The 27,080-nt window shown below is 42.0% G+C and overlaps 1 protein-coding gene across 1 annotated transcript; it reads right to left on the bottom strand.

Annotated features, from left to right (window-relative positions):
* Positions 1–24: 24 nt before the first annotated feature.
* On the bottom strand, positions 25–25,388 carry mxd4 (MAX dimerization protein 4). Its single transcript, XM_072462472.1, has 6 exons — positions 25,141–25,388; positions 24,519–24,618; positions 20,621–20,650; positions 7,241–7,355; positions 6,004–6,166; positions 25–3,144 (listed from the first exon to the last, which is right to left on the bottom strand). The coding sequence occupies exons 1-6, from the start codon at positions 25,205–25,207 to the stop codon at positions 2,975–2,977; spliced, it is 645 nt and encodes a 214-aa protein (XP_072318573.1). The 5' UTR covers positions 25,208–25,388; the 3' UTR covers positions 25–2,974.
* Between the last annotated feature and the right edge of the window lie 1,692 nt (positions 25,389–27,080).

The following is a 27,080-nucleotide window of genomic DNA, read 5'->3' as shown; positions in this document are numbered from 1 at the left end:
CATAATAATCGGTACAATCTCTACTTGTTGTTTTTAAAGAAAATAACTTTTACCAAGGCACATCATCAAAAGAATTTCCATAACAACAGATTCATCGAGCGTCGCGAGCCCCGCCGTTGTCACGTCCAGACGCATTGCATAAAACAAAGCGGTCATTCTTAAAAGTGTGCTATGTGTATTTCTCAACGATGCCACTGAAAAATTATAATCTCATTTCTGGCCCTGGACATTTCGTTCTGCCCGTCTTTGACTTTTCCCGTGGGGGAGGTTCTGTGCAAGAGAATCAACACGTGTGCCATTCAAATTGTTCTTTAAATCCGAAATGGACATGGTTTTGTTGTTTGTTTTTGCTACAACAGTCGCGTACAACTCCTGGACATGAATGTAAACTTGACAAAACAGCTTTTTCAACCCAAATATTTGTATTCTTTTGCCCTCCTGCAGTGTATGGAGAGAGTGCAGATAGGAGGTATAAAAAAAATAAAAATAATAATAATAAACTCATCAAAAACAATAAAAGTTGGTCACCAAAACGCACCACAGAATCAGAAAGCATTACCAGCTTTTGTCTTGTCAAAATAACCCACCCCTCCCTCCCTTGAAAGCACATGATGGTAATATTGCTGTGTCTTCAGGGTGTAACACTTTTTTTTGGGGGGGGACGGACCACCAGGAGGGCAGCGATAACACCGTAAGCTGCCATGGATTGGATTATTCCTTTTATCGCTCCTCTCCCAGTGGACTCCAAACACATAAGTCAACATGTGGTAGGTCGGTGAAAACGATGACGGGGGGAGTAATGTACTGCGGAGCGTCAGAAGGCCCCGATGCAAGTTTGGACCCCCGGCGTTGACAGTTGGGGGGGCGACTGGAAGCTGCCATGGGAGATTACCAGTGTGTGGTTTTTGACCAGGTCAGAGGGCGATGCCCAGGGTGCAGCGGGCAGTGGAGGAATACAGTCAGTAGAGGTCAGTGTTTCATTCCGCGACAAAAAATATTCAACTGAGAATCATGAGCCAAAAGTCATATTTACTACTTAACTTTCTCAATGTTGTTTTACACACCGTAGTTTTAAACACAGAAACAGTTTACCTCATACACGGCCGGACATTTATATAATAAATATCACTCGTACGAGGCCCATTACCCCATGTTTTTGAATAAACACAATATCATTTTCAAATTTGTGAGAAAAGGTGTCTGATTCCCAGCTGAATATGAACAAAAGGAATGATACACAAAATAATATGTGATTAAGTTTCTCACAGAGGTCTTCTGTTCACACGCCCTCTGAGCTGGTTGAAGTCTTTTGGCATGGTGAGGGGGAATGGACGCTTTAAACTCGATCAGAGCAGGAGAACGTGGTCAGGGGGGAGGAGTGTTACCAGGGCAACGACCTGAGTAGGGGGTGACAGGTGAAGAAGAGGATGATGTTGGAGGAAGGCTCACCAAGGCACAGAATGACAGCAGGAGAGTCGCCCAGGGAGAGGGGCCCTCGCTCTCCATTCAACAAGCCTGGCCTCCTGTCCGTCTGTCTCATATAGATTTATATAGATAGAGATATACATAGATATACTCACTCTTTTTTGTCTTTTCATTACAAGAGAACATTTAGGAAAATATAATACAAAATTTAATACAAGAAATATAGACTACACTGGCTAAAATCACTTTAAGTGACAAGTAGCTTTTTGTAAGCAACTCTTTTTCTTGTCTTTTATACATTTTTTTGTGCAGACCTGCCATGCAGGACTGGCTCCTTTTTCCAAGTATTGGGACGCCAAGCTCTAAAGACTTTCAGAGACAGAGTCCTAACAATTCATAACTGGTCAGAGAGCGACAGAGCGCCTCCTCCGTCAATAGTGACTATTGTGCATTAAAAGATCTACATTGGTCATCAGCAGTGCCCAGAAGCTCACGGAATAGCAGTTAGCAAGGGTGAAATCCCATTAGTTTTGTTATAGCGTAAAACAACTGAAAATGATTAGTTTAGTAGACTAAGCTAGCTAAAAGAGAAGAAATCATTAGAGCTGGCTTCTTTTTTTCATTTTCATGTTTTTTCCCACAGCTTTGACTTGATAATCTGAGCCCTCACACACTCTGAAAACACGTCAGCGCTGAAGAAAAATGATAATTTATGGATGATGGCGATATCACTCACTTTACAGTAAAAAAGAAAAAAAACATCCCGTTACACCTCATAGTCCACCAGAATCAGTCCCAGGAAGCCAGGCCTCCTGTGGTTATTGCTACATCGATTCGCTACTGACAAGAAACACAATAACACAATATTTCAACCAATCTTTAGGTAATAGAGTGTAGCTGTGAGGCCACTCTGTTTTAGTTGACACAGTAGTCCATCCACACCATAGGGTGGTATAGTGTAGTGGTCAGTAGTGTGGATTAGTGGTTAGGCAGCCCAACCAGAGGGAGACGGGACAATTTGGACAGTAACTGTACATCTATTTACACTGAGATTTCACTGACAGCGCCGGCGCATTTTCAGTTTGGAGCAGAAGTAGCAGCAAGCTACGCCGCCATTTTGTTAGGAAGACACTTTCGAGGTCTGATAGTCGCACAGAAGAACAAAGTGCAACAACTATCATTCTTTCCCCAGACCTAGTGCAAAGCAAGTTTTCATGTCATTGCTTAAACCTGATGTCCTGCACAAGCATTACTTAGAATTAACAAGTCAAAGCTGTCACACCACAGACGCCCCCTTTAAAAACAAAACAAAAATGTCCTCTATCTTTTCTGTCGGGGTTTTGTGAGGGCATCGGGAGGGCAAGGCGTGCCAGGAGGTGCAGGTTGAGGCAGGATACATCAGGGTGAGGTAGGGTGAGTGGTTAAGGGGCGGGAGGCAGTAGTCAGGGAAGTGGCATGGGCAGCCTTGTGTGCTTCCGGGTAAAGTACCGCTGTGGTGGACCGGTCCTGACTGAGTGGAGGTGGGCGGGGCGTGGATGGGGGCGGTGGTCTAACAGTGGTGTGGCTGCAGTCTGTGGGAATGTGTGGCCGTGTAGCTGTCGCTACTGGAGCTGCTCTGGAGGCTGAAGTGGTCCTCCTCCTCCTCCTCCTCGCCATCGCTCACACTGTCCACACTGTCCACCTCCACAGGGGTGAACTCCATGCCCTCGATGTCCACCTCTGCAACGACACAAAAACATACAGCGCTTGTGTTATGCTCTGAACTCCAGTTTATCATTACGATACATCACTCAAATATAGAATAAAAGTGAAGAAATCAGACCACCTAGAGTTTCAGGTGCAGTTTGAGGTCTTTGTGGCTGTGTAAGTCCATTTTATTCTCCTTTTGTGTCCTAATTTGGAACTGTCCATGATACATAACATGCTGGACTAGCTCAAATAATTATAGATAAGATATGCCTTTATTTGTCCACACAATGAGGAAATTTCGGTGTTGCAACGCAAGTAGATACAGAAGAAAAGAACAGATGATTTACTAATTTAATCCCAATTTGGCAATTGTTTAGGTTTATCATTTTACTTCCTGATTGGAAATGATGACATCACCACACTGAACAAATAAAAATACAGGAGAACACATTTATTTTATTTTATTCACACGTTTCTTGCATGTAAATTGTGCCAAACCTTTAGGTGCAGTTCTGTTTCCCTAGGGCCAAAATTCAGTGAAACTTAAATTATTTTTTTTTCTTCTGACAAAAATGTCTGGCTACTTTAGTAAAATGAATCCATAATAGCTTTGATCAAACAGAAAAAATATATATTTTTGTTTAACCATGATCAGTTCTAGTGCATTGCTTCATGGGACTAGTACAGACATGTTCCTGGACGTCGTTTCTGGTCTGGTTTGGGGCTCTGGGATTGAAAAACTGGATATTTTATTTTATTCATTTATGTTTAACTTTTATTATTCAACAAAAATATCTGTACTTTTAGTGGATGAAAATATCTACCTTTAGACATAGTTTTAGTCAGTTCTTTTGTTTTTCATTTGTTTAAATCATCATATTACAAAAACAATGATGAAGAATATTTTAGTCGACCAAATTAACACTGCTGAAAAACATACCTAGTTTGCACAAAAACAGCCAAAAAAAAAAAAAAAAAAGACTAATAACACACCATGTGCACAGTTGGGAAGCAAAAGGAAAAAACTGCGTCTCGCTGGGGTCTGATCAGGAATTTATACTTAGGGCATAATTTAATAAAAGAAACACCAATTTCCGACCATGTGTTATATATACTTTCATTTCACTAAATTCCTCTTCTTCACTGGCTGTGGATTAATCTTGGAGTCGAGTGCGCTCCATTAACCCTGGGCAGGCCTGCAGATCGCTCCGCTCCAAACCCCTAATCCCGCCCCATTCATAAACAACGGCATGTGTGTTTACCTCGGCCCGGATTAGGCAAAAACCGTGCTCAGACGAGACGCTTTTGGACGGTATACGCGCCCTGTCGCACTACAGCAAATGCGGATGAAAACCACATTTACTCTTATACAACGTCCATGGATCATGGTAAGCTTTTGAGCTGAAAGCAAAGAGGGGAAAGCAAACACGACGCCGCGCACAATCACGCCGGGAGCTAATAGCCACGAGAGCCTGATTTGTTATCGCTAATCTGTGGCGTTACCCTTTGACCCCGGGCATCACCTACAAGCACGGTAGGGGTTAAAGTGCCCCTGGCAGGTCGGACCACTTGTTGAACTAAAATGCACTTGAGATAAATATATTTTGAATTTTGCTGAAACATTATAACAATTTGATCACAGAATAGCACATTTTTTATAATTTCACTTCCTGTTTGTGTTGATGACATCACACCAGGAAATTACACTAGGAAAATTACTGGCCCAAAACTCATCTAACGTCACCATAAATAAAAATATATGAGAGTGACTTTATGTTGTTGAATTGATGTTTAGAGAGTCAAAAAGAGCTGTTTATTTTGTGTAAATTATGCATAAACGTCGACTGGAATGAGTGTACCTATCACTTTTTTTGGGTAATTTTTCTACATTTTCTCCACAAATGCCTGCTCGATTGGTGTAAAACTATAATTTATATGTACAACAGGTATAAATACGGCAAATACAGTCACATTTAGAACGCCATACTTAAACACAGGGGTCCTTGATCAGTAAAATGTGAGAAATGTAAAGATGGTTTGGCCGTTGCTCATTTGCATAGGGGGATGTACACTGGCTTTGCATTGATGGTTGTTGTGCTGCATCATGACCACATCCAGGCTCTTTTTCAGCACAGGGTGAAGCAGAGCAGTGACAGTGAACCCAAAAGTTACATGACAAAATGGAGGTTTCAGGTCAGTCATCTCAGAAACTGCTTTTACTGTTCTCCACGCAATTTGTGTTTGTTTTTTTTGTTTTTTCACATCGGAAACCCAAAGCGAGGTTTATTATTTTTGTATACATTGAGAAGCAGGTCAGCAGATCTGAACCCACAACTTCTTCGTATTAGCATAACGACGACACAGATATGTGTTATGTTGCAATATATAAATAGTTTATGAGCTGATGATAAATAGTTGGACCATGGTTGTTGACATTGAGAAGTGTCGGGAAGTGAAATTTGGTATTTGGATCAGCGTTTATTTGTATTTTCTGAATCTGTATTTTTCAACATGAGGTCCTTTTTTTTATTTAACTCAGACAGTTTATGGACTCCTGATGGACGATTATAATACAGAGAAAACCCAGACTACTACTACTAATTGATACTGAAATTTGTATCAAATGTTGTGTACATAGTAAGCTTATTTTCATTTTTACCCTATAACAGAATTAAATTGTTTTTCTTTTTGACTTATATAGGTTTTTTATCATTGTTCATCGTTTTATGTTGGACCGAATCACCAAAGCAAGTTCCTATGTTTGTGAATTCTGTTTAGCAAAGGCAATAAACCTTTTCTGATTCTGATTCCAAAGCAAAAGTCATTTTCAGCCGGTATCGATACTCAGAAATCGCACAAAGTCGACATTGCCAGTCGGCGGACACGCACCTTGCTCGGAGTCGGTGGAGATGGTGGAGCCCATGCTGTCGGTGCGGATGCGCTCCACAGAGCCGGACACAGACAGCTGCTCCAGGCGCCGTTTGAGGTAGCGGTGCTCTCTCTGCAGCTGCTCCTTCATGTTTAAAGCCTTCCTGTCCTGCTCCTCCAGCTTCTGCACGGCGCACACACAGACACAACAACAACGCTTCATTTTGGTCTACGGCCGTGTGTAAAATAAATGTGAAGACAAATCAGATGCTCGTGTGGTACTCTGTTACATTCACTTGAGTGGAAGATTGTTTTACTTTGGAGTAGTTTTTGAAATTCATGCTTTTACTTTGACATTGACATTGACTTAACAACGCTCTTACTTGAGTAAAAGGTTAGTTTACTCTTCCCAGTGTAATTAAAAATAAGGCGTTTCCCAGTGCGCCCGATACTGCGGAAAATACGGTATGAAAAAACCTTTATGTTGATAATTTTGAATGATTTGAAAATGTGTGTTTCTTGCACATTTGGCGCACCTATATGGTTTCGTTATTCATTTCTTTTTCAAATATTTTCTGACCTGAGAGCTGTAGTATGAAATGTGGGCGAGAGAGAGTAGATATTCAGCAAATGGCCAGGTATTGAACCCACATCTTAACAACTGATCTAAATATTCAAGTCTAGTTTTTACTTTTATTTTGATATTATTTTAAACTATTACACGAGTACATTTTTGGCTGCTCCTTACAACTCAGAATGTACTGGACAACACTGATATGTTTAGCTGTTCTTTGTGTTACTTTTAGCATTCTTTGAATGAAAGAGTTCTTGAGGTGAATCAAAGCGCTCCGAGAGACGCGATGGCAAGAAGTGGCGCACGTCTTCTGGTGAGCAAACCAAACTTGTGAGATAAACAGGAAGTGAAGGGTTAAAATGTGCTGCCTTTGAAATTTCCCTCGACCAAAGTTGAGCACTGAGAAAACAACCTAAGACAAATCCCATATTGTCCAGAGCTGGCACTTTTTTTGCAATTGTCAGAGATAATTTGGTTTGATTCAGGAAAGACAACAAAAGGAACATTATTTTTAATACTTTGGTTATACATATTTCACATATTTTATACAGTTGACAAGTATGCAATATTTTATGGGAGCAGCATTTAGTCCTAATCCTAAAAGTGTGATTTATGCTTAATCTGACAATTATTCTATTCCCTATTTATGTCAAAACAAAAACAAAATGCTTCAGTGTGTGTTACCTTGATGTGCATCTTGGCCCTTTTGAGGAGGCTCAGTGTTGTGTGCCGCGTGCTGTCTGGACCCAGAGGCACCAGCTTCTTCAGCTGTTCCAAGTACAGTCGTAGTTTGGCACGTCTGCAAACACAAACACACAAATGTGACTCAGAATCTACAGCAGACACCAACGCACCAGATAACATCAACCAGTGCCTCCAAACCTGAAACTACAAGTGTTTGGATTAAGAAATGGAGTTAAGCCATATTTGGTTTTGTTTTGACGTGAAAATTAAAATGTGGCATGTTTAGAGTTGCAGTTCACCTCAAAGGTCCTTCTTGTTTATCAGTTTCCAAAGTTCCAAATCTAGATGGACATTTTTAACTAAATAGCAACAAACAAGCTCAGACTCAGCAAGTTCTCAATCTCTGTATGCTGCTTCAAAAATAAAATATAAAAGTCAAAAGAAACGATGCACAGAGGATAAGATAGCTGATCTTTTCTGAGACCTCAGTGGTCGTTCTGAGGAAGGGTGCGGCCAGATTCTCAGAAAGAACCACTCAGTCATCTGCTCTGTTTTATTAAGAGGTGAGCATCTGGGCAAGCAGATGGGCGTGCACCATCATTCTCTCTATCCAAATATCCTAATCCTATTTTCTATAAGAAATGTGACAGTCTCTTGAAGATAAACCAAAACGACAATGTCTAAAAGTGAGATTTAATATGTTTTAAGTTGTTGTGTTCATCAGCACACGGTGCAGTGTTTATGTCTCCACAGGTGCACACAGGCGTTTCCTAAAAGGCCATGTGAAAGGGCTCTGGCTCTTTTATTTGCTGCAGTCCCAGGGGGCAGTCTGCTCCCCGTCCTGTCCACTGCACCCCTCCACTGCCCTGCCAAATGCAACACAGCCCAGTCCCACTGGAAACAAGTGTCCTGTGAGGACAGGGGCGGGGGCCACCTTCAACCTGCCGGCCACAGCCACATGAAGCATGTGGCTGTGGTCTGCCTTCCTGTGCTCTGCTTCCAGGGGAAGCAGAGCACAGGAAGGAGCTGGGGGTCTGCAGGGGGAGGAGGGTGTGTTTTTGGGAAGGGAGTGGGGTCCGAGCTCTGGATGACTTTCACTTGAAAAAAGGGTTCTTTGAGTGCAGTGTGCTCAGCTGCACCAGGCAGCGCTACATACACATCATCCAAGAGTAACTTGAGCCAATGGGCACCATCTTGCCCCCATTTCCCTCCCTCACTCACTTTTGTAATGAAAAACAAAAATAAGGCGTTTCCCAAATACTCAGTATAAGACCCTTACAAGCTGCCATATTCACCGGCTCATTCATGACAGCCCCACCTGTGTGCTGCTGACCACATATTTTACCTGGCACTCAGGCTGACCACATGAGAGGAGGACAGAGAGCTGCAGCTTTCACAACTGACACTTGTTTTTACTGCAGCCCAAATCAAAAGCAGACATAAAGCTGCATACTCTGGAACAAGCAACCCTAACCCCTGTTCCAAAACAAAAGGCTTTTCAGGTCAATGCACTGCGCATACAAACATACAGAAGTTGCTTTTATCCAAACCAGTTAGATGACCCATCTCCATAATATGCTTTTCATTAAGTTTTTCAAAGTGAAAAAACACCAGCGTTGCACAAGCGAGTTAGCAGAGATAAGGACCAAGATACACACTAATTTAATAAAATCATAGACTCCCAGGTGCAGTCTGCTAAAGTCTTTTACCTCGACATAATTTAAATAGTTTTGTGTAGAGGTGAGCTATTATAGTGCAACACACTTCCCAGCATATCTGTTACTGCAACACAATTAAAGGGCTTCTAGGGAGCGTCAGCAGTCGCAAGACGACACTGTTTTCAAGTGTGTTTTCAATTACATGTTGTATGAAAATGATTTGTTTTCTAATAATGGGCCTGTAATAGCGACATATAGCTCTGGATTCTGGTGGAGACACGCACAGTCCTGGGTAAAGCTGGCAGTGTCGCTGACAGGCCGTCCCAGCAGCATGTGCTACATCCACACACACTATTCTCCTTCAGTAAGCAGCGCGGGACCCTCCCTCACTCACGTTTGTTATTCCTGAGCTAAGGCCTGGTCACGCAATGTTTATTAGACTTGCTCAAAGAGCGGTGTCATGTGTGGCACTGCCTGAACCTAATGGTGTGTGTGTGTGGAGTAGCTGCCGATCTGTGTGTTTTCAAATCACAGCACATTTTTCAGGTGGTTTGAGTCAGGAACGGGACCCTCTTTCATTTAGCTCATACGAATAACGCTGCAGTGTGAGGGCTGATTTGTCTCACAGACAGGCATGTTCTTGACATAACTGGAGTCACAAGTTAACTTTTAATGCCAAAGAAAAAACATCCAATACACTTTCATTTGTTTTGGGGACATATTAATGAAGAAGTGTATATTTAGTACAGAGAAGTTTTTAAAGTTGTTTTTTTGGTAAACAAAAAGTATCTGGTATTGTTTGTTATTGAACCCGAAGCAACTTCTACCTTTAGAAAAAGTGTGTTTCTAAGATTTGAAAAACAATAGAACAGGTCAAGCCCACCCGCCTGCTCTCACGTGCGTAGTACCACGGGATGATTTGTGTCTGATCTCTGGCCCTGGCCCTCCCCAACCCCCCGCTGTCATCAGATGCAGGGCTCGCTGCCAAACCAAAGCAAAGGCGCAGGAGGGAAAAAGAAGGAAAAGAAGAAGAAAAAGTTTTCCTCTGAAAGCTGCACTACACTGAAACTGGAACAGGCCATTGAAACTGCTGACTAGTGCTTCGATTTTCACAACAGATGCACAATTTACAAGAACAGTGGACAATTTGTAGCTTGAGCTTCTACAAACATTGTGTCTCGGTTTGCATCTGACTGCGGCGAACAACAACAACGACAGTCCTCGGAGGTTTGCGCTCGGCGACTGCTCCGTTTAATGAGCTGCGGTGCATTCCTTCACTGTACGCACAGGACACGCTGGACACGCTGGCAACCGGCCAAACTCACCAGAATAATGTCAAAGGTCACCAGAAACACTGCTACGATGTGTCCTGCTGTTGCACGGGCCACTGCGCTCAACTATTGTCAGCTCTGTTGATTTGACTTACGCCCTCGCTGGTGTTTGAATCACCCATTTATCATTAACACATAACACTTACTGCAATCGGTATTTATTGACTCTGGCTAGCATTAGGAACATCACGATATTAAATTAAATGCATTGATATTGTGAGAAGAAACTAGGGCTGTAGACGTTTAGTCAATTAGTCGATTGATGGTGTTTTAATCAGTAAAAATGTTTCTCAGTCTAATACATATTTTTTGGGGGGTTATATAAAGATTTAAGTGTGAGTTTATGGTGCCTTTTTGCATTTAAATGCACTGTATACTTGCACCACGTGTTGTCAACCTTTATGTTTTCAGTCGACCAAGTGTTTCTTTAGTCAATTACAGCCATCGATTACTTTACACACAACAAAACTAAAGAGAAATAGAATAGTATGTGACCAGCTTAACATTTCTGAATGCAAAAGTAAAGTCACATAAAAAGCACTTCACATTTAGATGCAACTTATTTGTTGAACAGATTGAACTGAAAGGAATTTTGCTCCTAAAAAATTCACTATTTAAAATGTTTTAGTTCTTACGATTATATTGTGACTAAATAATCCTAAATAATCCTGACATTGCTAGCATACAGTGAAATTCAGCATATTTGAACAAACGTATTGCAAACTAAGAAGCAAAAAATAATAATTGTTACCATTTTAGAAGCAAAATTAAGTATTTCTGTACAATATACAGTAGAAAAATAGACCTAACTGTAAATAACTTTTTTTTATCTGGCCGTTTTCCGTCACACTTTACTTCATTTTAAGTTACATTTTGTAAATCAGGTCACAGCCTTGAGGAATAATAATGTGTGAGACCACGAGAACGAAGGAAAATAAATATTTCACTGTTGTGTGGTCACAGTCTCAGTAATCGTGAATAATTGTTATATTATGATGTTTTTTCTCACAATACTAAAATGTGATATCGTGACATTGTGATATCGGTCCAAACTGTTCATACTAACTTATTCAAGACATTTGCTCTTTAACGTGCTCCAGTGCCGTTTACGTCTCATCTGAGCGGCGTGCGTAATGTCAAGTGAAAGTGGGGGTAGCGTGGCGTGAGTGCAGATCTCTGTGGTGAGGTGCTGGAATCTGGAGTTGCCAGGGGAGTGGTCCCACATCTGGCCTGCAGCTTTCTGGGCTAACAGAACGCTCATACGGCTGGAGGAGGAGGAGGAGGGCAGGAGGTGCACTCTGGGATCCTATAGCCGCGGGCCGTTAGCAAACACAACACGCATAGTAGGCTATTGAGCGGCACTTCATCAGTCTGCCTGTTGCCTCGGAGACCTACCCTCCAACTATTTACATTTGACACAGATCTGGAATAACAGACGTGCAGAAGCTGAGAGTGCGACTTGGACAGGTGCTCGAGTGAAATCGACTGCAGCTCTTTGTTGATGGGGTGTCATGGCGCTATGTTATGTTGTTGTTGTTTTGTTGAGTTTGGTGCGTCCCTGCGACCTACTGAGCCTTTAAAACCCGCGTGCAGCACATCTTGTTTTCCATAGCACATCATACAACACACCACATCCATGTCCTCATCAAACATCATCCGTATATTTGCTGCCGTGTCCTGCAACCGGGTTATAATAGCCATGTACTCCCAACAATCCCTCCATTACTCTTTTCTTTATTTTTTGGTATTGCGCGTTCTTTGCAGTGCAAGAGACACGGTGAACCTCGATGTGAGCTGGTGGTTTGCCACGCTGCCCACACCGCGAACTCCAGACAAGCAGGGAGACACGAGATGCATCTTTTATCACCCTGATGTCAAATGTCAGTGGTTTGTTTGCTGTCGCTGGGGAAGCCACACCCTCCCGCTGTGCAAAGCCCATGTATGCAAAAACAAATCCTTCAGTAACATGCAAAGATTAGTAATAGGCCTGCAGATAAGAAATTAACACAGTGGCATAGGCAAAAGCAATATTACTACCACTAAATTTAACGCAATAATCTATTCTATAGCCTATAATCTGGCATACAATACATTTGAATATGAAATGTACAAGCAACAAACTAATAGTACAATTTCACCATTTTGCAATCATTCCTGGATAAGCATTGTAGTTTCAATACAGTCATGACTCGATATTAGCTTTGTGTTTTTACCGTAACTCAGAATATCACCAGTCATAATGTAACCACGACATGTAACGTAGTCATTGATGTTTTTTTAATATATCCAGCTACCTTTTGAAACCATGTCACAGCGAGGGGGCGTTTAAGCTCTCACAACAGCACTATACCTTCAGAAGTAGTACACTGCTGATTAAACGACGACATTAAACCCCGTGTTGTTCCCTCATCAGCGCTACAGCCACAAAGTAAACTGGCTTCCCCGGAAAACAAGGGCGCACTCAGGAAGGCCTCGTAATTAGATTTATTTGATTTTATTTTGTGCTCAAACAATCCCTTGTACAATAACTACATCTCTTCCCGCTGTAATTTGGCACATTGGAGAAAAACAGATGTCAAGAGAAAATTTAAGAGGTGAAAAAAACAAGAAACATTTTTGAATCAGGCAAATGACTTCCCGTGTGATTTGCATACATCGGCAGGCAGATTTTCTAAATTAAAAACTGGGACACACAGGTAGGGAGTAATGATACAAATACAAAAGTGTGGGTTAATGATACAAAAGTGTGGGTTAATTTAAATAAATGTTTGGCATTTGGTTCATTCACACCTCTTTCACTGTTCACTTGTGAGTCAATATATGAAGGAATTGAGTTATTTTGAAGCCACGTTTTCTCTATTTTGCCTAAAGAAACAACAATATATTCCCCTCTTTACATTAAGCAGGTATTAAAGTGGTCAAAAACCTGGACAGCTGGGACATGTCTTGTATAAAACTGGGACAAATCAATGGTTTTGGACACATCTGCTGGGACATGGGACACAGGGCTTTAAACTGAGACTGTCCCGGGTAAACGGGGACGTCTGGTCACCCTAAAATATACTGAAAGACTAGCAGGGAAGTTCTGGAAGTAATACACTTTCTACTACCCTTTCAACATAGCACGGAGGGCTTCGTCAATAATTAACCCGCTGTCATCTGGACAAGGCATTTTAGACCTTTCCAGATTGATTGTTTAGTGTAAAAGTTGCAGCCAAAAAAAGCTAGCTAGTTTCAGAGCTTAGTTTAAAAAAAGAAAGAAAATAGGAGCATGCTGTGCAGAACATGGCTAAATCTGTATTCTATCAATACTCAGCTTGCTAGTTTTTTGTGACCCTCCCGCTTGTTTTTCCCCCACAAACTGCCTCTTACTTAACTCCACATTCCAACGCCTGTGTGCATACTCCGCTGACCTGAATTTTAGCTTGTCAACGGAGGCAGGCACGTCAAGAATGCACTGCACTTTTCTAGCACAAAAAAACCCCAACAGATTGAACTTTTGAACATGTACGCCCCATGCGTTCATCATGTTAATAATGACTTTGTTTCTGCCCCTGTAAACCCCCAAAGCTAAGTGTGCACCCTTTTGAGGACGTGGTGTACCACTCTTTTACGAGTTTCAGCTGCCTGCGGCCAAGTTCACCGATACAGAAAGACAACGCGTTACCTGAGAGGTACAGGGACGTTCTCAGTGAGAATTAGGTCTGCAACCGTCACTTTTGCAAACCAGAAAGTGCATTCAAAGAGACAGAAAAGAAGAAAATATCTTATCAGTTTGAGGGATGGAGAAATGCACAGTATGTTTGGACTACATGGAAGACAAGTTTTATTGGCTTTTAAGATACTAATGAGTGTCCTTGATAAAAAGAGTAAAGTCTAAAGGCATCCTGTTTAAAAGTGTTGTTATTACTGAGCAAATAGTTACAAACTAGAAAGTTGAGTGTATTATTTACTGTCAAACAATCAAACATAAGTCCAAGACGAACAAGACAATGCAACTCAAACTCAAATGTTAAATTTCGACCGGTGCATAATCTATACACATGTCCAGTTAAACCTACGTACCGTTGGCTCATAGTAGCACTAACCTTCAAACTGTGTACAATATCATCCCCAGGCCACAAGCACACATACAATCAACCAGCGATAGAGCTATAGAGGAAATCAATAGCTTTGACCGCACACAGCTGAGGAATCGATGACCCGCGGCAGCACAAACTCCACATGTGACCCCCGTAGGTCACAGACTTGGTCAACAATTGTACAATCTACAGCTACAAAAATATAATTTGAAACATGTTGTTACTTGTTATCGATTGAGATTGTACCAAATCTCGAATCCTGCTAATGATAATGAGGATAAGGTGTCTTGGGGCATCCGGAGTGGACTGATTGCGAAATGCTTCTGTCCTCAAATAACATGTGCTGAAAAGACACTGGAAGTTGTGTAATAACGTGGATTGAGTGAAATTAAATGTAAAAGTAAAAGTATTATTATCAGTGGTGGTGGTGGTGGTGGTGGTGGTAGCAGGAGTATTGGTATTATTATGTACATTTTCATAATAACAAGTCAAAATGTCAGAAAAAGAAATGTTAGCATTGATATTGACCTGAAAGTTTGGGTATGCATTGTACCTTTACCACAAATTAGCTTTCACTTCCACAGCAGTACTTCTACTATTGCTATTACTATACTAAGCTATATTAGTTATGTGATCATGATTACATGTCAGATATAAAACTTTTGCAGCGCTCACATCCTCGTTCCTAGCCCTTTAGTTGGACTTACAGTAGTGTTCATTATTGGGGGTCATAAGCCCGTGCAAGCCTAATGAATACCACCGACTGAGTGACATTTGAGGAGCACAAAACCCGGGAGCCCGTGTCAGCACGTGACTGTCACACGAGTTGGTTTGAACGAAAACAGTGATTGGAGAATTGAGCCGTATAAATGTCCTTGTAATGACCATTCAAAGTTATGGAAAAGAATACAAAAACAACCAAAACAAAAAGGTTCAAAGTTAACAAAGATCCTCTCTGCTGTTCTTGCTTTGCTCAAGTTTCTGCTGACTCAGAGACTTTTCAGGGGCCGAATGAAGACCAAGGAGCGAGGAGGGGAAAAAATACAAGGAGGAAAAAAACAGATGTGGCCTTTGGAGAAATAGACAGAAGGGGTGAAGTAACAGGGCTCTGCGTGCTGTTCCCTCCTACTGACCAAGTGTAATAACTCAAACAAACCAGCAAGGGCCCCCCCCCCCCCCACACACACACACACACACACACACACACACACACACACACACACACACACTTTGTGTATAGTGAAGGGGAAAGAACTCTCAAAGCCCAAATAAGTCATCCATCACAGCTGGGAGTACAGGACACCGCCAGAATTAATTTAGAGGGAAGATCCGAGCGTGACAAACTCACACCAGCTCCTGTGTCCATGAGGCACGTGGACAGACGCAGATTTACTCGACCAACACACTTTCTTCAAATATAACTTAGAGGAAGTAACATTTCACATCTTCCAAAAGTAATTTCTGTTTGTATTGTAAAATTATCTACATTTAAATCCCCCCTTTTTCATCACTCAAGATGATATGAATGTTAGAAGTATAAAGACCCTTGTGTTATGCTGTGCGGTTGTAGACGTCCCAGTGCAATAATGGTAAAAAATACAAACACAAGTTTATTTTTCTCTTTACAATAAATTACATAAGTCTTTAATTTCAGTATCGTTTTGAGGCCACAGTTAACTCCCACGATCACATGTTGTTGAGCCACACCTGGAGAATCCCTGATTTCATAAACGCAGCTGATATCACCTGACGTCTGAGTGGCATCTATGTGGTCAAAAATAGCTGAGTAAATCCTTTACTATTTTCAATTTGGGGAAGTGTGTTCACATAGCAGACAGTCACCAACTTCCTGTAAACAGGTGATATGTGGGAAAGCAAAAAGTTTCATAATCTACCGGACGGCCTTGCTCGAAAAGGAAGCGTGCGGTTTAGAGCGAAGACTGGCACAAACGCGACCGATGCCAGTGGCTGGGGACCACAATGCATCATCTGGGCCAACACACAGTTCAATCTGATAAGGGGTTGTGTCAGGACAGGGCTCAGTGGGCTCTTTCTGATAACGGGACACAAATATATGACCGCTCGCTGCTGCCAAGCCACCAGCCATCACGTTTGTGAGAGACCTCGGTGCAAGCGATCCCGCCGAGCTGCCAGCGCCACAAAGAAGGCCTGATGATAAATAGAAAGTGCAGACGCCGTAGCTTACATATTTATCAGGGCTACATATTCAAGTAGTTGCTGAAGTTTTATGAAGTTATTACATTCTGTGTGTATAGTTAGCGTAATTCTTAGTTATCTGCTCGCACTCACACGTCAAGAAAACTACTTTGTTGTTATGGTGCAAAGAAATACTGCTATTAATAGTCTCTGTAACTGAACATAACTTCTGCTAACAACAAAATTACCTTTTAAAACCACTTGGTCCAGACGTGTTCTAAAGTGCATGTCATTCCTGTATTAGATCAGTAGGTCAGGTCTCTCTCACATATTATGTTCCTCGACGTGTTTGAACTGAATGTTGTTTTTGTTGTTTTTTACTTCCAAAAGCTCATCCTAATTCAATGCTGGCCTGAAACAACCTCCACACTTGGATATTTTACTATACTCCTTCGTGTCATGATTCAGACAAACACAAGTGGTGATTATCAGGTGATGCCCTTGCCGTTATATCACTGACATGTCCTTTGCACGAAACAAAGCTTTGACGACACGTGAAAAACATTTGTGGCGCACGTTTGTGGGCGTTGCCGAGACACCTGGTTTACCTCTTAAAATTACAGTACAAGGATGTGTCTGTGTCGTCGTAAAAAAAACACCGGAGCACATGATCAACACAGACGGTGAGTCAAGCCTGCAGCGGTGTGCCATCTGCGGGCGTGACCACGGGCTGGCGACTGAAGAGCGCTGAAGAGTCCACACTAGAACCAAGTTAACAGGTTTGACCGGGGAGATGACTGGTGGAGCAAAGTATGGCATGACGTAAAGAAAGGAGGGACAAAATAAATTCCATCAAGCAAAAGCCGATATGATGCATTTAGTGATACCTATTCTGAGACGAAATTGTTGACATTTTAGACCAACAAGGAGACGTCGATAAGACTGAAATTGCTTTTGTGTACACTTAATTGAACTGCAGAGTCAGACAATCGGAGACGCTGGTTCCGTCTGTCTGGTACTGAGACAAGAGGAAGTCCTTTGAACAGAAAAGTTTAAATCAGGTCACGTCTTTTTGCTTTTTCATCATTTCTTACTTTGCCGTTTTCCCTCATCACTATCATTCTAAAGACGGGGATGTACCGTATGTTTCCAGGAATTGATAAAGCTTGATTTAGGTATGACATACAGCACATGGCGAGCTGACGCCGTTTTTGCCTGATGTCACAGTTTCGGGCACCTGGATGTCGGTGTAATGACCATGTAATTTCCCACCACAGGTCCAGACAGGGATTTAATCAGGATGCAGTGGTTAGCCGGCTCACAATAATAACTCTTCACCACAAGAACTGTCATTATAAAAAAGGTGCATTTTTCACCAAAAGTAGCCATTAAAATAGGATATGTCACTGGCGCCTAGCAACAGTATGACACCACAAAAAAGGACAGAACGAGCCATTTTGTTATTGTATTTATTATATTTATTGTATTTAATAGTATTTAATTGTATTTTATTTATTGTATTGTATTTTTACTTTTCTTTGTTTCCTTTTACTTTCTTTGTTTTTTTTAATTTATTTGTTTCCTCCATGTAGTGATCTGAATTACAAGAAACCATTACCTTACCATTACCACATGCTGCAAAAATGCTCAAGGTTTTCTGTAAATGTGTCTGGGGCAGTTTTGTCACAATAATACCATTTCAAACTTGATTTCAATACAAACAAAATGGCTCGAAACTTAATATCTGTTTTTTTTGGAGACTAGAGGATAGATCTGGTAAAGATCAAGACCATTCAAAAGGTATCCAGAAACTTTAGTCCTCTTTATGTGTGTGTTTTTTATTGATACTTCTTCAAATGAGTATCTGGATATCGGTGCTTTAGACAACACTAGTCTGGAGTTTGAATTGTATAAAAAACGTTAAAAACTGATCAATAAACATGACAAACATGAGTTTCAGTCCAATGTGTCAAAGTATCAAACTATCACCACTTAATTCCAATGCAATATCCAGTCGTTATTGCACATTTGAATGACATCCGGTTACTAACGAATTAAGTAATATCTAAAGGTGAAAGCGCAGATTTACAAGAAACTGAACAGGTTTCATAGAATGTACGTAATCGTGTGTAATAATAACAGCAAAGGAAGTGATTAACGACATGATGGAACTTTACGGGCACTTGCACGTCGCCTCGGCTTTGACGTCACAACCTGACCGCGCCCGCCATCGGACATGAGGTAACCCCGGTGTGTCGACACCTGCGGCCCGGGTCAGAGAGTGGAGAGAGAATATGTCCCTGCATGTCTCTCCGCTCGCACGTTACTCACTCACACGTGACTATGGCAACGAGCGAGCCTCCCCTGAGCTGACAGTCAGAGCGTCACGTACTACACCACGCAAAACACAACGCACAACACAACGAGTCACATCAGCTGTTTGCTCTGTGGCGACCGATCTTAAACCACAAGCATGCGAGGATTTTGGGGGTGGAAAATGTCAAAGAAATGTTAACAAAGCACAGCACGATTCAAGTTGTTGTTTTTTTAAGTAGAAGAGGTCCACATTGTGTCGTCTAATCTCTATTTTTATTAGGAAAAGTGGCTGGATCAGAACCCAAACTTTGCCTAAATGTTTTCTGAGTGAACAATTAAAAAAAAGTATTGGCTTGGTGTAAATGGATAATGCAAATTGTGTAAAAACAATGACTGATTTCTTCAAAGCCTTAACCTCCACCACTTCATGAAAATTGCCAATAGGTATTACATTGTTTTATCATTTGAATTTCCAATCAGAGATGTTGAAATTTAGATCATATTGTGAATGCTGTTTTCAAGATATGTAAAATTTGATTATCGAGTACCGTATTTTCTGGACTACAAGTTGCACCTTTTTTCATAGTTTTGGCCGGGGTGCGACTTATACTTGTATTTATACTTTTATACTTATACTCCAAAGCGACTTATATGTGATATTATTTGTTATTTTCACACTTGCAACCGCATTTCATACTCCAGTGCAACTTTATATCTGTTATTATTCACTTCTGTACCTACTTTGTGTTGCAAAGAATTGCTGGAATTTCCCCATTGTGGGACAAATAAAGGCTTATCTTATCCTATATATGTTTTATTCTTCTCTAATATGCATTTTTTGGCTGGTGCCACTTATAGTCCGGAAAATACGGTATATCGTTTTTAGTAAAAATGCCACAAAAAGAGCTGATTACAAATACAAATGGAAAAAGAAGGTTTTGTTGTGAACAGATAGGCCAATCGATGTGAGAACGATGTATTCGGGGCTTAAAACGCTGCCGTGGACACAATAAATGGCTCTCTCCGGAACTTTCTCCTGGCAGCAGGGAAAAGGCCCTCACAAGTGAATTGACAACACAAATTGCTCAAGGACTCAAGGACATTCACAAGATGGAAAGAATCACATTCGAACTTGATTTGAAAATGGGGCAAGTTTGACGGACTTTGGACTAAAAGGGACATTTACTTTGGTCAATAAGTGCCTTTTTTTCATTGAATGTCCACCGTTTTTGTCTGCTGCAGGTGATATTTCTGTTTGTGATTCATTTTACAGACATTTCACGATTGTTTGAGTGACAAAACTTAAATGACATGTTTTTTCTCAACATCGCCCACCCCTATAGCCATGATAACAATACAATTACTAATATGACCAAATAGCTAAGCATGATTATTTTACAAACTTTAAAATGCAATACCTTCAAGCTCAAGAGTCTAGATAGAAACAACAAATCAATAATTCCTTTTCAGATTCTTTTCAGATATATTTTTGGCGCATAGAAGCGGGCGAGGCTTCATTAGACCCCGCCTCTTTCACTTTATTCTCTCAGGATTCCTTTTCCATACAAGATAGCGAGCCTCATCCGTGACTCGCAGACAGATCTAATCTACCGTACAAGACAGCGCGCTTCTGGCGGTGAACTCCTTTGAAGATGACCTCCGATGTGATCTGCAACTCTGTTTTTTTACCGCCAGCCAAAGTATGCGGCGCTCACCTGCAGCCAGCCTCCTCTCGACTATGTGAGGAATGCGCGGAGGCTGGCCCGGCAGACGCATACTAATAAGACAAAATATGAAAGATGTGGGGAGATCAGAGAGCATCAGATGTCACCTTACCTGTGTTTCTCCAGCTCGTTGTGCGACGATCTGGAAAAGAAAAACCAAGTGTCAGGAAATATAGCCACATCAAATTATATGACATGAAGGTTAGAATGTGCATTGAGATGCTAAACCCGGGTGGAAGCTGATGTCTTAAAGCAGCATAGGATTTAAGGAAGAAAATGTGTCAAAAAGAAAAGATCAAAGAGAATGGGTGACAACAATTCTGCCAGACGGGCCTTATCTGGTTCATATTCATTGGTCGCTGAAGGCCTGTGTTTGCAGCGGGATTAGAGCGTGCACTTTCATGAGTTGGAGCGTTTGTCCCAAAATAGACGTTTTATAATAAGTGTGCAAAATATTAGCTTTTTATTTGTAAGCTCTAGGGCCTTTGCGTGACAACTGTCACTCCACGTGTCGAGCTTATATAGCAACGATAGTTTTCAAATAGGACACATTTTGACTACTGTTTGTCCAGTATGCATGCAGCGTCGTGCCCCAGGCTGCTCGTGGTCAGAGCTTGTGCAAGAAAAATACATTTTCTAATTCAGTTTGCACAAGCAGTATGTTGGTGTCCTAACTTCAAAATGATGGCTAAGCTAGAAACACCTTGAGATTCCCCAGAGGAGCAGGAGAAAGTGTCTGAAGTTACCGTCTCAGAAAATAGATGTGTTTTTAACTGAATTCTAGCTACTGGCTTGAGTTTAAAAGAGTGAGTTATCTCAAATCTATGAATGAATCAAAGTACTTGAAACAGCTACATGTTCCCATGCTCTTTTTTGACTTAATATAGTGACCCAAAGCTGCTTCCAGCAACTGATGCTGTGCCCTTGGGCAAGACACAACTGTGATGGTGTACAGAAGTACAGAATGGTACCCACACTTTCACTACCAGCAAACTGGATTGTGTATTATTATCTATAATAGGAGTCCTACAGTAAGCAATGTGCAAAATGCAATGGGACAACTAGGAAATTAGTAGCACCAAGTAATTGCCCTGAATTGATGCACTTTGAAAACCATTCACAAAGCATTCTTCCATTTCAGATGAATGGTCAAACTCGTCCAAGGAAAGCAGTCGTCAATGGAACAGATAGGAGCCCTATTTTATACTTAACAAGTGAATGGGGTCTAACCAGCCAAGCTTTTAACTGCCCAGAGAGTGAGTGAGTGAGGCTGGAGCTTGGTGCGGCGGCGGCGGTGGTGTGTGTGTGCGCGTGCTGGCCCGAGCAGAGAGCGCAGATAAAAACACTCTCAGACGTCTGGAGGCCCGAGACGCCGCAGAATTCCTCAGCGTGTGGGCTATTCCGAGGAGAGCCCCATTATGATGAGAGCAGCGAGGGCACGGCAGTCCATCTGAAACAGGCCCTCTGTTCATGGGACCGTCATGGATACCACCGAGGCAATAAAAACAAAAACAGCAACAACAAAAGGCCGAGCGGACAACAAGCCTTTTCACATTTTCCGCTGGTTTGAGGGCCCTTGTGTTGGCCCCAAGCCGTCGTTCCCACAGCTGTGTGTGACAAGGTCGGCCACTGCACTTGACCGTCATGCATCGGGGGGAACTGCACTGGCTCATGTGCAGGTGGAGGAACTGGATTATTGACACCCAAGGCCAACTAACACAAGATAACACACTTTTACATTGTTTTACACTGTTGATAATTACGTTTACTCTACTAATCATTTAACATTTTGAGTGATAATATTTGTTGTTGATATTTTATAGCATTATTTGGCATCCAGTCTGCTTGTAAATTGTTCCTTTTTTTTATTTTTTACTTGCTGCCACAAACTTACTAGGACCACAAATAATGTATCGTTTTCCCCTCAACATGCTGGTTATTCAGACGATACACAACCGTAGCCATGGAAACGAATTCTTCTAAAATGCGTATCGGTCTTTGCTCGTTACAATGGAGAAATGTACGTTGATAACCAGGAAATGACACGTAATGCGTCATTCTAAGGAAGGTATTGCCGACAGACCTGTAGTGTCAGCAGGTTGGCACACACACCTTTGAGAGGGTAGTGCCACATGCAGTCAAAACATGCATTGGATTGGACAACAAGAAAATTGCATCTCGCTAAAAATACATATATATAATTTTAAATAGTATGCCCGCGCCATGGGTAAACACGTTTTGTTTAGTCTCAAAGAGCAGGTTTTGGCTGCGTCGCTGCATTGTCCTTACAACGCCAGTGTGCTAAAAATATGTGAGTGAGATCAAACATGTTTTACTCCAGTGCCCTGTGGCATCCTGTTGATTCCAAAAGGATCGAGGGGGCAGCGGGCGAAGGGAGGCGGTCGGGCAACGTCAAAATAAGGCGGTAAAAGAGCGAGTTTGTTGAATGGGCCCAAGTTGAAGCCCGGGCACCACACCCACCTGCCACATCCCCCCGGCCAGCCCCCCTCCCCCATCCACCCGCTTTGACTCGAGGAATTTTACAACCTCTGTTTTGTGACAAGACAAACACATGCAATTACGCCGGGCTCTTTCACATCACATTTTTGAGCCTGTAATTAGTGCAGGGAAACAAAGGAATAAAGCCGGTTTTCGTGTAGTGGCAAAGCTCAAGCGAAAATGGGGTAATATCTAAGAAATGGCAAAAAGCTGGGCAGTTCCAGGGCAGCAAGTGTTGACAAAAAGTGACGTAAATAGCTAATAATGATCAATTTTAGTTCACTTGCACCTAATATAGCCGGCGACCTACATTTGCACGCAGCACCAGAGGCCAAACCCCCATCGAAGGCCCGATCATGTCCAGATGGGATGTGCTACTATAGGAATTAAATGATTGAGTTCGCTTTGACTCGGATTTATTTACTTTCGTTTGTTAAGCCTGAATCCAATTAAGATATTCATTTGATGCTGCATTTCATCTGTTTATTTCAATGCATGTTTATAGTCAATCAATATTATGTTCTTGTTGTCTACATGTCAAAATTAATTAAATGATATGTCCCGGATAATCAGTGTTTAGTTGCTGTTTAAAATTCTGGATTATCAAAATTAAACTGAAAGTAGAAAGTTGGTAGTGGTGATCAGATATTTGAGATTGTTGCTAACTAAGTAACACCGAGTAACTAACGGGGAAAATAAACGGACCTGGTTTACACTTTTGTATTACATAGCTTTGTATTGTGCTTTTTTTCCCCCAGAGTTAAAGGAAACTAGTTCAGAAAACCATCAGAGAGCAGCCACTGACCTATGTGTAGAGGATACTGCTGTGTCATAGCGATGTTGTTGTTGTTGTTGTTGTTGTGCAGTAGAAACTGGACTCTTGCATTACAAACTACATCTGTTCAGTGAAAAATATCTCTGTTTGTTACTTTTGTGCAATAATGGCAGCAAATGCATAAGTTACACTCGATTTTTGTTGTTGTTGTTGTCTGCTTTGTTTCTGGGCCGTGCATATGAAAAATGTGGCTCTGTGGCTCTGACATGAGACGCTCTGATGTGATTCTTTAGCTCCCACAAGCAAAAAAGCGCCAACCACATAAGAAGAGGCCTGTGTGGGGCTTTGCAGAGGTGAGAGCTGGTGTGAGACTGGCTACAGAGAGTGGCTGCAGAGAGTGGCTGCAGAGAGTGGCTGCAGAGAGTGGCTGCAGAGAGTGGCTGCAGAGAGTGGCTGCAGAGAGTGGCTGCTGTGGGCATGTCCTCTGTGCAGGGGCTGTGGCGGTGGAAAGAGGAGGAGGTGTGCGTGAGAACCGGAGTGGGAGTGGAGGCAGCAGAGTTGACAGTGTACGCGTGGCAGTGTTTATTGGAGAGACCAAAACAGAAAGCCAAGCCCAGGCAGAGAGGAGAGAGGAGAGAGGTGACAAGCACAGCGCCGCGCAGCTCCAACCCACTTTGCACGGGCACCGGGGGCACCACGGGCACGCCACGCAACAGTATAATAAAGTTAAACGCACCTATTGTTCTGAGCTTTTCTGGGGATTGTTGAGGGTTTCGATTTCTTCCTGGAAAAGTCGCTGGTAAATGGTAATACAGATGCATATCCGTGTTCTGCCTCTGTGGAGTGAGAACACAAAGATGGGGTTAAGAACGATACATAAACCTCTCTGAGAGCCAGCGTGCTCTCGAAAGTCAAGTCTCTGTTTTGCTCCAGAGAGTTCAATAAGACGAGCTCGCGGCGCTGGCAGCGTTGGCAGCTGTGCCAGTGCGACGGAGGCTCGCGCCGTTCAATGTCACTCGTAAACAGTCACTTTCAAACGTGTAAGAGTAAAAACACAACAGTCAAAGCACATATAACGCATGTCCTGCACGTCACGACCGGCGAAACTGTGTCGGTACAACATGACACGCGATAAATATCTGTAATAACACGTATTTGTCAGTCGTGTTGCACAGGTCGGTGCAGTTTGCCCCCATCGCTTGTGCTCTGTCCCATTGTCTTTAAAGTGACATCATACCTGCATTATGGCACCATGGTCAACTTTATGCATGATAAAACTATTTTAGAAAGCCATGTTATCCGATCACTAAAAAAACAGTCTGGGTGTTTCTTTGACTGATGAGTTTGCCATGAAATACCTCTGTCTCTTCTTTCCAAGTACTCTGCAGCCTCCAGCAGAATTAAAAGAGAATTAAATTCCATCATGGTGCCGCGATATAAAAATAGAAATAGTCTATTTACACAAATGTACAGCTAATATAAAATAATGGAATGGGGTTAAAACAGCTTGTGTGTGCTGTTTGTCTGCTGCTAGCCTATATTCTGCTCTGAGTCTTATCGACTCCAAACTACAGTATCAACAGCACCTAACTAAAACTATGGGACGTGAGTGACCGCGCGTCCGACCAATGTGTGCGCCGGGGGGAGGGCTTTCAACGCCCCTCGGCCAATCAGGAGTCACCGTGATGCTATTGGCTGTGAACCGTGAGAGTCACCGTGGACAGGCCCTAGCAACAGTCATATGTCCCGCCCTTGGTCCCGCCCCCTGCTGTACATATTGGTGTGACACACAGACACGCGCCTCTGATTGGTCCCAACAAATCCTGGATGTACTTCATAGTTGAAGTTGGGATGTTGTTTTGGTTGACAAAGCACCAAAAGTAGACTTGGGGAAAGAGACCACGGGGCGAACTCTTATCTAATAGTTCGAGTTTGGCCAAATAGAACATGCTTCTGTCTGACCCAAGCGCATCACGGGAAATTCAAGCTCTGAACTTTCTATGTGACACATGCAAAAATCATCAACTTTGTCCTGCTGCAGGTTATATTTAGCCATGCTGGATGAACAGTCTGCTACTCCAGTTGTGAGCTATTTAATCAGACCTCATCATGATGACATGGTTAACAAGCACTTTCTATTTATTAGGTTTTATTAATAGTTTATTTGATATGGACATTTCCGATGACATCAGACGAACCAGATGCAATGTTTCAAGTGTTAAAGCAAAAATGCTCATTTTCAACACTTGTCCATAAGAGTAATTTGAACAATTCAATGCAAAAACATTTTAAATTAGCAAAGGTAAGTAAACAATATTAAAATAGAAAGAAAAGTGTAAATAACTCACCTGCATCTTATGAACGTGATGGCAGACGTTGGATTTGTCATCTGACAGATGTGCTGCACGATGCTGCCGAGGCTTGTGGGAAATGCACTCTGAAGAAACAGTGCATGTGTTGTAGTGGGGTGAGACTATGAATTATGAGGAAAAGCCACTCATTTTCCCCAGTGGCTGTCTGGAACTTAGTAAGCTAATGTGTGCTTAAAGCCTTTTTAGGGCAGGTTTGTCTAGATTAGATCACTCACCTGGTTTAATTTATGAAAGACAATTGTGCACAACTACTGACATAGAAGATCAAAACACTGTGATGCTTTTTTGCTATTTGGTGATATTGATATTACACATTCATATATTATACTATGCTAAACATACCATGACAACCTATCGTGACAGTGGTTTTTGAGGACCATAAGCCAAGCCGTTGCCTTCTGTCTGGTCAGGTATGAAACATTATTTGGGTACGACTCATGATCAAGTCTGGGGTAATTATAGTCCTAGTTATGCAACTTGTACTTGCTCTTATCACCAGCAGCAGACATACGCACTGAGGGTACCGTGGGGACTACTGAACTCAACTCATGTGTTGTTCATTTAAGATTACAGAGGCCACACTCTTTTATGGAGCTGCAGGACATGTCTGCAGAGATTCTGTCATGGGAGGAGTGTAGTGACCCCACTCAAGGCCAGGGAGAGAAAGTTGATCCCAACCCGTAAAGATCTTAAGTAAGCAATTGTCAGCAAGCACAAGCAGGTCAAAATTAACTGCACTTTTTATGGCCAAGTGTTAGTGAGGTTTAACTATAGCTCTGGTGACCGAATATCAAGTGTTGTAAATCAATGCAGTAAAACATGTAAAACATGCAATGCTGTTTTAAGGGCGATCGCCATTAAAGCACAGGAAATAGTGCGCAATGTCACAAAAAAGCGTTTTTTCTTAATATGTACTACTGATACGA

This window comes from Eucyclogobius newberryi, unplaced genomic scaffold (assembly GCF_026437365.1).
Source record: "Eucyclogobius newberryi isolate DKJ021-1_F unplaced genomic scaffold, fEucNew1.0.hap1 SCAF_4, whole genome shotgun sequence".
Classification (NCBI taxonomy): domain Eukaryota; kingdom Metazoa; phylum Chordata; class Actinopteri; order Gobiiformes; family Gobiidae; genus Eucyclogobius; species Eucyclogobius newberryi.
Note: the sequence above shows the minus strand (reverse complement) of the source record. Positions and strands in the feature narration are given on the sequence as shown.